We start from the raw sequence: 16,989 nt of genomic DNA, 5'->3' as shown, positions 1-16,989 counted from the left end.
GGCCAGGAGTGGGAGACTTACTGGTTACAGGCAGTTAAGGAAATCTCTGTCCAACCATTAGCTGACCATAAACTGAATAAAAAGACTTCAATGGCCACACATGACAAAGCATACAAAATTTACAGAATTAGTTCTGAAAAGTCACTAAAGCAACAAACAACAAATAAAACAAGCAGCAGCAACAGACAACCCTGGGAAAGGGAGAGAGTCTAATTCCAAAGTTGCTGCATTATTTGAAATGTCCAGTTCTTAACAAAAAAAACCTATGAAACATACAAAGAAACAAGAGAGTATGTCCCATACTAAGGGAGAAGAGCCATCAATAAAAACTGTCCCTAAGAAAAATAAAAATTGTACCCAAGGACTTAACAGAAAACACTTTGAAAATCCACTATTTTAATATGCTTAAAGAGCTGAAGAAAACCATGTCTAAAGAATTAAAATGAAGTATGAGAATGATATCTCACCAAACAGAGAATATCAAAATAGAAACAGGGCTTCCCTGGTGGCGCAGTGGTTGAGAATCTGCCTGCCAATGCAGGGGACACGGGTTCGAGCCCTGGTCTGGGAAGATCCCACATGCCACGGAGCAACTGGGCCCGTGAGCCACAATTGCTGAGCCTGCGCGTCTGGAGCCTGTGCTCCGCAACAATAGAGGCCGCGATGGTGAGAGGCCCGCGCACCGCGATGAAGAGTGGTCCCCGCTTGCCACAACTGGAGAAGGCCCTCACACGGAAACGAAGACTCAACACAGTCATAAATAAAAAAAAAAAAAAAAAAAAAAAGAACGTGAATTTCTAAAAAAAAAAAAAAAAAAAAAAATAGAAACAGAAATTATAAAAAGGAACCAAATAGAAATTATAAAACAAAACAAAACAAAATCACTAGAAGGGCTCAAGAGCAGTATTGAACAGGTAGAAGAAAAGATCTGTGACCCTGAAGAGAGGTTAGTTGAAGTTACACAGTCTGAAGAAAAGAAAAAAGAATGAAGAAAAATTAACAGAGCTCAGAGATCTATCAGACAACAAGTGTACCAACATATGCAAAATGGGAGTCCCAGAAGAGGAGGAGAAAAAAGAACAGGAAAAAAATGTAAAGAAAAAATGGTCAAAAGATCCCAAATTTAAAGAAAAGCATTAATAGAAGAAGCTCAATAAACTCCAAGTAAAATAAAATGTAAGTGAGATCTACTCCTGGACAAATTATAATAAAACTGTGCAAAGTCAAAGACAGAAAGAGAATCTTGAAAGCTCTAAGACAGAAGTGACACATGGTATACAGATCCTCAAAATAAGATTAACAGCTGGTTTCTCATCAGAAACCATGGAGGCCAAAAGGCAGTAAAATAACATATTTAAAGTACTGAAAGGGGAAAAAACCCCCCCCCAAAAAAAAAACTATCAACCAGGAATTCTATATCCAGCAAAAATATCCTTCAAAAATAAAGGGGATAGTAAGACATTCCCAAATAAACAAACAGAGTTTCTCACTAGCAGACCAACCCTACAGGAAATACTAAAGAGATTCCTCTAACTGAAATGAAAGGACACAGGACAGTAACTTGAATCCATATGAAAAATCAAGAGTACCAGTAAAGGTACTCTGCATAGCACATATAAAAGACAGTATAAATGTAATTTTTGTTTTTAATTTTTTTTCCTGATATGAGATAACTGCATACAGCAATAATTTTATATCTATGTCGATGGGCACACAATGTAAAAAGATGATATTTGTCATGATAACAGCATAAAAGAGAAGTGAATGGAGTTATAGGTGCAAAGTTCTTTTATATTATTGAAACTAAATTGCCATTGATCCAAATTAGATTGCTGTAAACTAAGATGTTAATTGCAATCCTCAGGGTAACCACTAAGAAAATAACTCAAAGTAACACAGTAAAAGAAACAAGGGAATTAAACTGTACACTGGAAAATATCCATTTAGCACAAGAGAAGGCGTTAATTGAGGAACAGTGGAACACAAAGGACATAACACATACAGAAAACAAACAGCAAAATGACTGACATGAATCCTACTTTATCAGCAAATACATTAAATGTAAGTGGATTAAACTCTGATTAAAAAGCAGAGATTAGCAGAATGAATAATTAAACATGATTCATTATATGTTATCCAGAAGAGAGACACTATAGATCAAAGACATAAATAGAAAGTAAAAGCACAGAAAAAGGTATGACATGCAAACAGTAACCAAAAGAGAGCTGAAGTAGCTACACTAAGACAGGGATAACCTCAAAGTCTTGTATCAATGAAAGAAACTGAATTAGTAGTTAAAAACTTTTCAACAAAGACAATTTCAGGCCCATATAGCTTTACTGGAAAATACTACCAATAGTATAAGAAAGAAATAATACAAATGGAAATGCTTCAAGAAAATAGAAGTGTTAGTAACAGTTTCCAACTCATTTTACGAAGTCAGTAGTATCCTTATCAAGCTAGACAAAAACATTGTAAAAAAAAAAAAAAAAAACTACAGAATGCCTTACAATCATAAATGTATAAATCCTCAACAAAATACTAGCAAGTCAAATCCAGTAATATATTAAAAACAAAATACATTATGGCTAAGTGGTATTTAAAATGGGAATAGAAGGTGAGTTCTACCTCTTGATAGAAGTCTGATTATTATTGAAAAACCACCAATGTAATTCAGCATATAAACAAAGTAAAGAAGAAAAGTTATGATCATTTCAACAGTTGCAGAGAAAGTATCTGACCAAATTCAACTTGCATCAATGACAAAAATCCTCAGCAAAAGTGAAGAAATAGAAGGAAAATTTATTTAACCTGAAAAAGCATCTACCAAAAAACTTGCAGTTGATATAATTCATGGTGAAAGACTGAACGCCTTCTCCCTAAAGTTAAGAACAGGGCAAGGACATGCACTGTCATCACTTCTATTTAATATTGTCCTTGCCAGTGTGATAAGGCAAAAAATAAGGAAAGGAAGAAATGAAAAGGTCTCTATTCACAGATTAAAAGGTTGTAAAAGTTCCTAGAAGTAATAAGTTTACTAATGTTGTAAGGGATAAGGTCAATATACTTTTAAATGAATTGTGTTTTAATTCTATAAAATATCAATGGGTAACTGGAACTTTTAAAAGTAGTATCATTTACAATAGAATCGAATATCAAGTAAGTAGCAAATCCAACAACAATATATAAATCTAGCAAAATATTTGCAAGATCTGCATGCTGAAAACTACAAAACATCAAAAAAATAAAGAAGACCTGCGTAAATAGAGAGGTACACTGTATTCATAGATTGGAAGACTCAGTATTAAGTCTCAAGATTAACATACTGATTCTAACTCCAAACTGATCTACATATTCAGTACAATTCAAATAAAAATTCTAGCAGGGTATTTTGCAAAAATCATAATCTGATTCTAAAACTTATACGGAAATGCAAAGCATTTAGAGGTGTCAACGCAATTTTGAAAATAACTACAGAGTTGGAGAACACATACTATATAATCTCAGGGCTTACCACAAAGCTGCAGCAATCAAACATTTTGGTATTGGCATAGATCAGTGGACAGATTATATATCTAGCGGTAGACCCACCCACATAAATTTGGGTCTAATGAATTTTGACAAAGTTACAAGAAAATCCACATGGAAAGCATAATCTTTTCAACAAATAGTGCTGTAATGACTGGATGTACATATGTAAAAGAACAAACTTTGCACCATACTTACAAAAATTAACTTAAAACAGACCCCAGACCTATATGAAAAACCTAATTATAAAATTTCTAGAAGAAAATCTTCATGTACTTGGGTGAGGTAAATACACCTTAGATGTACTTGGGTGAGGTAAATACATCTTTGGTGTATTTGGTAAATACACCAAAGACATAATCCATAGATGAAAACAAGTGATAAATGGGACCGCATCAAAATGGAAAATTGCTCTTTAAAAGGCCCTGTAAAGAAAATAAACATACAAGCCACAGATTGGGAGAAAATATCTGCAAAACATACTTTAAAAAGGACTTGAATCCAAAACATATAGTAAACTCTCAAAATCTCAGTAATTAGAAAAAAAGCAACTCAATAATAAAACTAGGCAAAATATGTGAATAAACACTTCCTTCACCAATGAAGACATACAGATGGCAAACACATGAAAAGTATAATTACTCATTAGAGAAATGACAAGCTAAACCACAATGAGATATTACATCCTACTAGAATGAAAAATTTACAAAAAAATTGATAATACCAAGAAGTACTGACAAGGATGCACAGCCAACTAAAACTCACTCATATTTTTGGCAGGAATACAAAATGATAAAACCACTATGTTGGATTATCACACAAACAGTCTGGAAGTTTCTTATGAAGTTCAACATACACTTACCATACCACCTGGCAGTTCCAGTCCTAGGTATTTACCCAAGTAAAATAAAACTTACTTCACACAGAAATCTATACAAATGTTTACAGTGCCTTTATTCCTAATCACTCATAACTGGAAACAACCCAAATGTCCTTCAACTTGTGAACAGATAAAAATCGGTGGTATATCCACACAATTGGATACTACTCAGCAACAGAAATGAGCTACTGAAATACACAACAAGATGGATGAACCTCAAATACATTATGTTAAATGAAAGAATCCAGACTCAAAAGGCTACATACTATGTTACCATATATGACATTCTGGAAAAGTAGTTGCCAAGGGCTAAGAGTGGCATAAGGTATTGACTTCAATGAACACAAATGAATTTTGGAGGGTGATAGAACAGTTCTATTTCTCAATTGTAGTGGTGGTTATGCAACTGCATACATCTGTCAACATTCACCAAATGTGAATGTCTGTCAACAAAGAGGTCAATTTTACTACATACATATATTTCAGTAAAAAAGTTGCTAAAAATTTAATTTTTCAAAAATATATTCAAGGTATAATTTCAAGAGTGACCACTGAGAGTCCAGAAATAGAATGTACAAATCCCACACCAACAGAAGTATATAGATCAAGAAACAAACAAGGGGGAAAAAAATCTGTTTTTAGAAAGGCAAAAAGAAAACAAAAAATCACACAAAGAATGGAATCAAAAAGTAGGATGGCAACCAGACAAAAATATCAATAATTGCAATAGAGGTAAGGCAATTGGTCTGAACCCACACATTAAAATAGTCAGACTGGATTAAAAACAAAGACCAGTTATATACTTTTTGTAAGAGACACACCTAAGCATAAGTACACAGAAAGGTTGAAAGTAAACAAAGGAGAAAAGATGTATTATACAAATATTAACCAAAAGAAAACTTGCATAGCTATAATATGAGACAAAAAAGACTGTAAGATGAAAACCCTAACAGGAGGCTCATGACCTAATATCAGGTTCAATTTACCAGAAGGTATAGCAATATATAGGCATAGTTGGTATACTTAATAAAATAAACTCAAAGGCTATAAGCAAAAGCTGACTGAAGTACATGGGGAAATGAACAAATTCAGCATTTAAATGGAAATTTTAGCATATATACCTTAATTATTAAAAGAGCAAACAGTCAAAAATTTATAAAGATACAGCAAATATGAGGAACACAGCTAACAAATTTGATCTAATGGAGAAACATATAGATCTGTACCTAACAATTAGAGAAACAATACTCTTTTCAGATGCAGTAAAACATTTATAAAAATTGATCACATACTAGCCCATAAAGCAGGAATCAACAAATGTAAAAGAACTGGCTCATACAGGTTACCCTAACTGCCTATAATGCAATTAAGTTTAAAGTTAACAATAAAGAAAGGTAAATTTAAAATCACATGTGCATGGAAATTTTAAATAACTGATGAGTCAAAGAAGATATGATAACCTATATTAATAATACTCAGGCAAAAATGATGAGAATATTTCATATCAAAATCATGGGATGCCAAATAAATTTATAGTCTTGCCAAAAAAATTTATCGTCTTAACTGCTTATATTTACTTGAAAATAAGGAAATCTAAATATGAATAAGCCATATATCCAACTTAAAAAGAGAAAAAAGGAAAAAAACTATAATAAATCCAAACAAAACAGAATAAAGAAAAACAGAAACAAACCAGTTTTTAAAAAATAAAAGCCAATATTGACTCACTGAAAAGAACGTAACCAACAAATCCCTGGGGAGACTAAATCAGAAAAAAAGATAGAAAGCACAAATAATCTTACTAATGAAGAAGGGGGTAATATAAACAAAAGAGTCTAAAAATATATCAAGAGAATATTATGAACATTTTTATGCAAATTTGAAAACTTTAAAAAGTTGAAAAATTCCAATATTACAGATACAGTCCAAAAAAACTGACTCTTCAGCAATTAGAAGACTCAATGATTCTTATCACTACAAATACACTGAGGTGATAGTTCCACCAGGCAATGGTAGTTTTATAGTCTTGTTCCACCAAAATTTCAAGGAACAGATTAATTCAATATTATACAAACTCTTTGAGAAAATTGAGTAAGAACAGTAAGAACACATGTCTATCTTATTCATGAACATACATGAAAAATTCCTTTAAAAAGTTAATGTGAAAGGCAGTCCGTCAGGGTCCCTGTACTTCCCCCCTTCATTCTTTGTGAGTGCAACAGATTCTGAAACTTATCTGTCTCTTGATACTGAGCAGTTTCTATAGCTAGTTAAATAGGGAACTAAACAGGTAAAGGCAACCAGAGCAATACTTCCATATAACTCTTTGTACCCTTGGAGAAGCAGGACTAGTTGTTTTGTTTTGGGTTTTTTGCAGCTAGCTACAATATTTGCTGCTTGCTTGAAAAGTGCTGCACCTTTGGACTTAGATTACTCAATTGCAGTGCAAACTCTTTGTGTATACAGCATGTGTCTGGGTCCACCCTGTTGCTTGAGTGATAATGTTCTTTGTCTCTGACCCAAGAGTCTCATGTCTTCTACCATTATCCATGAAACAATAATTGGCTAACTTATTAGCTTGTAATAGGGTAAAATCTCAGAGCCTTAACAGTTCTTGACAAACACTATCAAAATAAATCCAGCAGTGTATAAAAGCACCAAGTTGGGTTTACCTCAGGAATGCAAGTGTGGTTTAAAGGGGCAGGTTGGGGGGATGCTTACATATAATTTACCACTTCAATATATGAAATGAGAAAATAATGTAATCATCTCAATAGATGAAGAAAAGCATTTAATAAAATTCAGCACCCGAATAAGGATTAGCAAAGTAGAAATAGAAGGAAACTTCTAGAACCTAAAAACTTTTTACCAAAAATATAGAGCAAATATTCTTAATGGAAAAATATTAGAAACATTTCCTTTAAAATTGGGATTAGAAGCATGCCCAGTATTAATGCAATATTGTATTAAACATGCCAGTACATTACAATAAGGAAAAGAAATTATAAGAATTTGAAAGGAACAAAGTCTTTATCAGCAGATGAAATCATTATCTGCATACAATACCTAAAGAATTTGTGGACAAACTTTTAGGAAGAATGAGAATTTAGCCAAGAAGGCTTACTGTAAGATCTTTTTTCTTTTTAATGGTAATTCGTATACCCCAACAGCAAACAGGCAGAAAAAGCAACTTAAAAAAGACATGGTTTCTAAGAGGAACAAAAAAACTTATAAAGTATCTAGAAACAAATCTACAGAAGATATGCCTGAACAGTGTGCAGAAAGTTATAAAATTTTATTCAAAGACATTAAATAAGATCTAAATAAATGGAGAGAATGCACAAATTCATGGATAGCAAGACTCAATATAATTAACATGTCAATTTTTCTTAAATTGATCCAGACATTCAATGCAGTTCCAAAGTCCGAACAGCATTTTTTGTGAAACTTAACAAGCTGTTTCTTATGTATGAGGAAGATTCAAGGCACCCAAACTGCCAAGACATTGCAAAAGTAAAATGTAAAGGGACTTCCCAAAAGAGATATCAAATCTTAATATAAAGCCATAGTAACAATTATGACAAGGTAGTAATCAGTGCAAGGTTAGACAAACTGACTACTGGGTACAGAGAATGGAGATCCCAAAACAGGCCTACTACACATTGCTGATATATGAGAGAGGTGACTTTGCTGATCAGTGGGAAAAGGGAAAAACTAGTCACTAAATGATGTTGAGACAACTGGTTATTCACAAGGAAAAGACAAAATGAGATCCCTCCCAAAATTAGACCTCTCATACCATGTTAAAATATCAACTCCAAATGAATGAAAGAATTAACTATGAAAAGCAAAACTTTACAACAACTTTTAAGAGATAATATAGAAAAAGTATTCTTGACTGGGGTAGGGCAGGATTTCTTTAATAAAACATAAGATGCACTAGTCACAAAAGAAAAGACTTTTAAATTCAACTACAATAAAAAAATCAAATCTATTCATTGAACAATACCAACAAAGAAAACAGAAAGAAAAGCCAGAGTGGAAGAAGACATTTACAATACAGAATAGACAAAAGTTAAAAATTCCAAGTGAAAATAAGCAAAAGATATCAACAGCAATTTCAGAGAAGAAACGTGGCCAATACATATATGAAAAGATTCTCAGTTTTATTATCAATTAGGAAAATGTAAATTAAGAGTAGAACTAGAAACTGTTTCACACTTAATAATTGGCAAAACTTTAAAAATCTGACAATACTAAGTAAGTGTTGGGAAGAAGACAGAAAAATGGCAACTGTATTACTTTGGGGAGTATATTTTAGTACAGCTACTTTGTAAAATATTATGGCATTACCTAATAAAGCTAAGAATGTATAAAGTTTCTTTCTATAACCCAACAATTCCATTCCTAGGAACTCTATCAGGAGACATGTACAAGAATGTTCATGGCTACATTGCTTATAGTAGTCAAAAAAAGGTGGAAACAATCTAAATATCTATAGTAGAATGAATGAATTACAGCATATTCATATAACAGAATACAACACAGCAATGAAACAGATGAACTACAATTACACGCATGCATGAATGTATGAATCGTAAATACATAAAGTCAAATAAAACCAAGTCACAGAAAATTACATTCAGTAGGATTCCATTTATATAAAGGTTAAAACACCCTTAACAGATACATATATAAGCTCAGTATCTGGCACATAGTATGTGCTCATCAATACCTGTTGGATGACAGAAAGAAAACTAACAGAATTTAGGACAGTAATAACCTCTGGGAGAAGTGATGAAGATGTAATCAAGAAAAGGCACAAAGGAAACTTAAAAGATACAGGAGATCTACACCAACAAGGTTTGATTGTGCCTATTTCCCAATAATCTCACCAACAGTTATTTTATCAAATTTTTGGAATTCATCCAATCTGATAGGTAAAAATTGAGTATAGCTTCAATTTGCATTGTTATTACTATATAAGGTTGATCAACTTTCTAATTTTAGAGCCATCTGTAAATCCTCTTATATGAATTATTAATATGCTCTCTAATAGACTATCTTTTATTTACTGATTTCCAGAAGCTCATTATATAATACAGAAGAAAGTACTTTGCCTCCTATATGAGTGGCAATCGGATTTTTAAATGCATTTTTTAAAAAGGTACTGAGAACGTTAGATAATGGGTGTGTAGTTATTTATTTTATTATTTTCTTTAAAATGTTACTCTTTGTATATTATGATATATTTCATGAATTAAAAAGTTTACATAGTAAAAGAATCTTCAACTGCCATGGTCCATTTTATTTTAAGGGAGATAGGTAATTCTTAGAAGGAAGCTAGAAATCTTCACAATTATTGACGTTCTAAAGTTTTTATTATTTGGGGACATCAATGTTTAATGCCTGAGGGCAACTGTTTGGCCCATATGTCAGAGAAAGTATTGCTTTATACCTTAGGACATGAATTCTAAATTATTTAAAAATAACTATATGAGAATTGCTTTCACTTACACCTTTTCTTCCATAAAACTAATAGAGTTTGGATTTTTCTTTTAAGTGACTTAAAAGAACATTTCCAACTTCCTGGACTGGCCATGTTTGTAGTTTTTAAATTGGCCTTCCTATCCTAACTCTTCAAATACCCTACCCACCACACATACTCCTCAAGTCTCAAAATAGCATTTCTAAAAATTAACTTGTTGAGCCAGGAAGATCAAATTCATTATCAAAATTTCAGTATCTGTGTTTCAGAGGAAGACAGGAAATGTAAGAAAGGCACTCCTTTTTCTAGTTTCAAGACAAAATGGAATCTTAGAGGCAATCCATTTTCACTGTTTCTTTTAAATATATCAAAGTGCTATTTTAAGTGCTCCATTCTACTCCCTCCCCCTTTCTTTGGACACAAAGTACCACTATGTGGTTATTAAAACTGATTAAGAAATTATTTCAAGTTTTACCTTCCTAAGAATATAAAGCTAGCATTCATTAGGAACATTTTATTCCTTCAATTCCTTCATAAAATCAATCCTGTTTTTACCACCTTAAAGTTTTGAAAGAAGGCAGGGACGGCTCTGGCTTTCTTTCACTTCTAAAAGATCTTTGCTCTTCTGTACTGATCACCTGAACATAAAATAGCACTGCCAGAAAAACAGATTCTCACAGAAGAGGAAAGGCTGCAGATAGGTATTTATATTGAATTTAAATTGAAGTTTAATGAAAAGGAATTTATCCATAGGCACGGACAAAGCTAAGTTACAGCTGGTAAAGCAGAGCTGGCGCCTGATTTGAAAGTCTAAAGTGAGATTTTAACAAATGTGAATCATCAGTAGACAAGGGACACTAGAATCAAAGTCCAACCAAAGACAGTAGTTTGGAAGACTAACATTTTAACTAGTAAAACAGAATGAAGAACCCAGGAGATAAAGGATATTCAGAAAGATTCATTCAGTTGATACTAAGCATAAATTTTCTGAGAACATGTCTCTATATGAGATAACATGGAGTAGAGTTATGAAACAGTAAGATATATAATATTTGCTTTTCCAGGAAAGTTTTGTGGTATGAAGGGTAAGTCCAACTGGGTTCAATACCAAGGTATTCATTTGTCATTGACATGCTCTCCATCAAGATTAGGAGGAGGAAAGCAGCTGTTCTGATTGATGTTGAAAGTAAGAAACAATAGTTATCCTTGGAGACAAAAAATATACAATTTATTATAATCAGTATGAAAGTGTGAATTCTGAAATCTAAGATTATAAAAAATGACAACCATTCCATACTTTTTAATAGAAATGAACAGACCTGCCCCCATTCCAACTCTAGCTGGATGGCTGTTTCAGCTACATTTACAAGATTAAGATTTAGCACATAGAGCATAAGGTGAAATGTCCCAGCAGTTAAATTTCAAATGCCTTGGGTTAATTCTCAAGAAAATACTTTAGATAAAAAGTATTCCCCGTATGTCTACTTCATACACGATAAAAAGCATCAGCAAATTCCTACAAAGAACCTAAAATCACAAGAGTTAGACCATTCATATAATTATCCAACTTACGAATTATCCAACTTCCTTAACTGTATAAGGAAGCCTAACACCACTTTTGTCATTTCAACAAATAATGTCAGCAATCTTACCACTCTTATTCAAGCTTCTTTCTTAATGCTCCATTATATGACTTAAGCAAACGCAAACAGAACACGTTCATGAGACTCAGTAGTCTTTGAAGAAGGAAAATAAAACATATGAAAGTGTATACTTTATAAGGCTTTGATTAATGTTCACTCCTCATTAGCACAGAAAATGTTTAACCAATACAGTAAATCTGTATTTAGTCCTCTGCATTCAAAATAAACCCTTCTTCCTATGCTATGATATAAGAGAAAAATATACAAATCTCAGTATTTATGTGATTTGAGTATGACTTTCATTCCAAACTGAGATGGTATTATCAGAGGAACATGCATTTTGGATTAATACACTATTTACAATAATTACACGTATTAGATATAGCTCATTTTTACTGTAATGTTTTCCCTCTTATAAACCTAATATGCCAATGCTATCTACTCTATCAAAACCAGACATTCTGGCTGAGGTTAAAATTTATTATGTTACATCATTGTTTTTCAATTTATTTTTAAATGGGAAAGAAACTACAGTGCTAAGTGTTAATTTAAACTATCTCCTCCAAGAAATTTCAGTAAAATATAAAAACAAAACAAAGCGAAAAACCCCGAAATTTCCCCCATTCAAGTTTGTTAAAATGATGGCAGCTTGTTGAAATCGTGAAGCTCAATTTGATACAGAAGAACCACTTTTCTTTCAAGAGGAATGTATAGTTACATTCTCAAAATTATACTAAAACCTGACCTAATTGTAACCAAAATGGTCTTCAAAAGGCTAAGAAAACCTCAATCCTGAGCGCTAATGCTATCATTTTTAAAAAATCACTCACCTTTCAAACCTAGAGTTTGTAGCTGGAAGAGCCGACCAAGTTCATAAGGCAAAACCCGTAACAGATTGTTATTTAAAAGCAATTCCCTGTTTTTTAAAAAAAAAAAAACAAAACAAAAAAACTGTTTTAGTTTAATATATCAAACTTTATTAATACCTACAGTCGTTGTTCTTAACCTGCCTTCTAACATAACATGAGTGATGTCTACATTCAGGGTATATTTCTCTACATTCATCCAAAAATGTTGTAACTGCCACAATTATTAACAGTGTTTCTATGATTTACTCATTCTCTAGCACAGATTAAAGTTAAAGGTATAGGAACTGTATGTCATTCTCAGGCTAAATATGCTCCCTTTTCTCTCTCACCCAAAATGCCTCTCAGATGCAAATCAGAGTGACACATATTTTATGGATCCAAAGACAGCAGATATCCTTGAACCTAGTCTCATTCATAGAAAAAAGTAACCTTTTTAAAATAAACTTCAGGATTTAACTATAGTAGCCAATTCCCTGTATCAATTTTTATAACAATACAACTATTATCACTTCAAGATACAACAATCATTGACACAGAATATAAACATTAAAAATAAAGCATAGGATAGTATAAATAGGATAGCACAGGTAAGATCTGATTTATGATTGTGAAATTTTGGGCAGACTACAGAAAAAATAAACAGCCCCTGTAATTAATTAATGACCAAAAGTATAAAATAAATGACTAAAAAGTATAAAAAACAACAAAAACACACAGTAAGGGGATGGCAAAAAACAAGATTTTTAAATGATATTAAATATTTAATTTTAAACATGTGATAGCAATTTTTTAACATTACTATTCAGCAGATAAGGAAGAAAAGCAATCCTTGTTTTCATTGGGAACATTTATAGAAGGTCTCAAGATTCCTATAAAATTTTCTCCTATGAAGAAATTCTTAAAGAATCCTGAAAGACTAGAAATAAATCCATTTATTATCAGGTTTTAAGATTTCCTTAAGGAGTTGTAATATACAAGTATACCTTGCCTTATAAAATAGATATGTTCCTAAAAGCTTTACTTATAAGCAAATCGTTTTCCCAATTATTTCTCATTAGTCTAGACTAGTCTAGCCCCAATTAATTCTGATGAGATTTGTCACTTGAGTGTAAAGCAAGACTTAGGTATTTTAGCCCTATCCCACCTCAAGTCTGTCAAAAGAAATTGGTAATACAAGCACATTTCTAGCCAGAAACCTCCAAATTTAAAGGAAGAAAGGAAAAGAAGCGTTCAATGGAGCCCAACTCAAGCACTCTGCTTAGACAATTTATATCATTTAACCTTCATATACATATGGAAATCCTACTGTAAGATGAGTAACCTCCCATAATATTCTTATTTGGTAAATTTAGAATTTTATACAGTGAGTCACATTTATATTTCCTCACCTGAGAGACACCATGTTTCCTAGTTCTGCTGGTAAACTTCTGAGTTTATTGGATGACAGATCCAGGTAAACCAGATTATGAAGCTTGGCAATATCAGGTGGAATGCGACTAAGGTAATTGTCATTTAGGTGCAGTGCTGTCAAGTGTGTCAATGACCAAAGTGATGTACTTAAGCTCCGCACTCTACCTAAAAGGCAAAATATTGATGCATTAAACTTCTAGGCCCAAGACAAAGACTGAACTACAAGGACTAAAAAGTGGGAGAAGAGCCCACAAATACATACAGATATTGTGACTCTGGCATTTTAATTTTGTATTTAATGCTACTTGATTGCTTCCAAACACACCTGGTCGTTCTTTAATTTCATGCCACTTTCCCCTGACAACCATTCTTTCTCATGAATCTTCCATGTATTAAATAAGATGTGGCATAATGAGGAGACCCTTGGAGTCAGGGTGATCACATGGTCTCAAGGAGAAAGCGTGGGGCTGAATTGAGCTTTTGCAGTAGAACAGTCCTGAATTTTTTTTCTTTAAGTTATGATCCTCACAAAAGCACTTCTCACATACTTCGTGAAAATTAATAGTGCAAGGTTTATCTATATCTAGGGCCTGAATTAGTCTACAAACTTTAAATAGACAGGAGTAACTGCTATGATTTAGAACCAACCTTAGATTAGCCACCGGGAAAACCATTTTACTCCCAAAGGAGACATCTTCCCCAGCCTTCTCATATTTCAATTATACATTAATAACTCTGGTTTAAGATTCTGCATTTAAGTGCAACATACTCAAGGAAATAGTCACTCATTAAGCTTTACCTATCAGTCAACATCTGACAGCTATGGTAGAACATGTACTGGAAAAAGAAGACTTGGTTCACAGTCCTGATTTTTACCATTTATTAGCCATATAAGGCTAAGCAAATCACATAGTTTCAGCTTCTGTAAAATGGGATGTTATCTTAACAATAAAGTTATATGAAGAGACTCTGAAAACCTTACCAAAGTAAAATGCTAACAGATATTGATTAAAAGAGCAGTGGAAGGTAGAGAGGGCAAAAAGTCTCAATAGGGAAATGTTATTTTTCATATGGTTATCAAGCAGTAGACTCGAACTTAGATCTTCTGTTCAGGGTTCACAGGTTCCTTCATGCTGTCTATAACCAGGCTTAAAGTGCCAATTAGGATTTTGCATTTTAATGGGAAACAAAGTTTTCAAGTGAGAAGAGGCTCTAGTAAAAAAGAAACTTAGTTTTACCCAGGGTTTAACCAAGTGGTTCTCAACCAGGGGCAATACTGCTCCCCAAGGGGCTTTAGCAATCTGGAGACATTTTTCGTTGTCAAAACTAGAGGGGTGCTACTGGCATCTAGTGGGTAGAGGCCAGGAATGCTGCTAAACATCTGACATGCACACAACCACTCCCAACCACAAAGAACTGTCCAGCCCTAAGTGTCAATAGTGCCAAGTTGAGAAACCCTGGGTTAACCTAATAGGATTTGCTCATATTCATTTTTTTTTAAAATTATCAATCACCTAACCACCACCTTTTAGCTAAAGATACAGGTAATTCTTGCTATTGACACAATATGGGTTTAACTCTTCCAAATGAAAGCCTACTGGGGAAAAAATTACACTCTAAATATAATCTGTATTGTATCAATTCATAAAAGAAAAACTGTACTTATATTTTATTTTTAATAAACTTTTAAGTTTGTGATAATTTTAGATTTACAGAAAAGCTACCAAGATAATACAGTTCCTATATCCCCCTCATCCAGTTGCCCCTAGTACCAGCATCTTATATTACCATGGTACATTTGTCAAAACTAGGAAACCAAGGTTGGTACGTAGTGTCAATATTAACTAATTTATAGAGTTTATTTGACTTCACCAGTTTTTACACTTTTTTGTTCGAAGATAACTAATTTATAGACTTTATTTGAATTTCACCAGTTTTTACACCTTTTTGTTCAAGGATCTGGAGGATCATATATTTTGCATTTAGTCATCATGTCTCCTTAGTCTTCTCTCATCTGTGACAGTTTCACAGTCTTTCCTTGTTTTTCATGACCTTGACAATTTTGAGGATTACTAGCTAGGAATTTTGTGGAATGTCCTTTGGTTTGTCTGATGTTTTTCTCACTATTAGACTGGTTATGAGTGTTTAGGAATCAGATTCTATTTTAACAACTCCTAAACATGTAATTTATAGAATAAACAGATAGCTTCTAGGTTTCCCATTCTACCAACAATGGGATGATAGGAGGATGGCAAAGATTTGCAAAAATGATTACTCTGCAATAGCCAAAACAAAATCTATTATATCAAAGAACCTGGTTTTACATAGAAACTGAACTCCCAATGCCTTCAATTTTAGATGCCAACTGTGGCCCCCAGTATTAATCTCAAAAGAAAGAATGGGAACAAAGATATTTAGTCACAGATAAATCAGTAAGTTAAACACTAGTGCTTCAGCATCTTGTATTTTCTCAATTAATTCATCTAATTAAAAATGTACAGCAAAGAAATAAGTATAACACTCAACTCTTGTTCATCATTGCTATTATAGCCCAGATTAAATGTTTCAGATTCCACTCACCCGAGATTTCTAATTCTGCCCAGTGAGATTTTTTCCCATTGGCTACCTCCTCTGCTGACATGATGGTATAAATTCTGCGAGGATCTGGAGGATCATATTTTTCCTTTGGCATCCCTATTAGTCTGTAAGGGAAAAAAAAAAAATCAACAATTATAATCTAATAGAAAAAAAGAGACAAAGAAAAATGAGATGGTAAGTCTTCTGCTTCTCCCCCCTTGCCAGGCTACTACTAAATCCTCACTAGAAGGAAAACACATCTAAAGTATGCTAGGCTATTGCAGGTACTCAGTAACAGACGCCTCAGGAAAAATGCAAAGAAGCAGGGACACTGGACTTCACAGAAAACATGGTGGTTGCTTCCCAAACATCCATTGCATCCTTTCCCCTTCATTTAGCTGCCTTGCTTCCCAAGACAGACTGACCCTATGCAAGTTTCCTGAATGGACTCTGACTGGCCTAAGAGAATCAGAGTAATCTTATCCTCCTTGTCTCAGTGATATTCAGATATTCCATATCTAAGACAATTAGCACATGACATTCCCCTTGTCACAGAGATTAGTTCAGAAATATCTAATAATCACTAGGCTTAAG

General features: G+C 33.2%; 1 protein-coding gene across 8 annotated transcripts in view; it reads right to left on the bottom strand.

Annotated features, from left to right (window-relative positions):
* The window catches only part of CNOT6L (CCR4-NOT transcription complex subunit 6 like), a 115,172-nt gene that overhangs the window by 47,856 nt on the left and 50,327 nt on the right, over positions 1–16,989 (bottom strand). For all 8 annotated transcript variants that reach the window (XM_082463815.1, XM_082463813.1, XM_082463810.1 and 5 more), the window contains 3 exons: positions 16,399–16,520; positions 13,797–13,983; positions 12,370–12,455 (listed from right to left, as the gene is read on the bottom strand). In XM_082463815.1, the coding sequence (XP_082319941.1) occupies positions 12,370–12,455; positions 13,797–13,983; positions 16,399–16,510 (385 nt within the window). In that variant the 5' untranslated portion in view covers positions 16,511–16,520. The remainder of the gene's footprint in view (positions 1–12,369; positions 12,456–13,796; positions 13,984–16,398; positions 16,521–16,989) is intronic.

The sequence above is a fragment of the Balaenoptera physalus genome (assembly GCF_965194825.1).
Source record: "Balaenoptera physalus genome assembly, chromosome: 5".
NCBI lineage: Eukaryota > Metazoa > Chordata > Mammalia > Artiodactyla > Balaenopteridae > Balaenoptera > Balaenoptera physalus.
The sequence above is the reverse complement of the archived record's forward strand: the minus strand, read 5'-3'. Positions and strand labels throughout refer to the sequence as shown.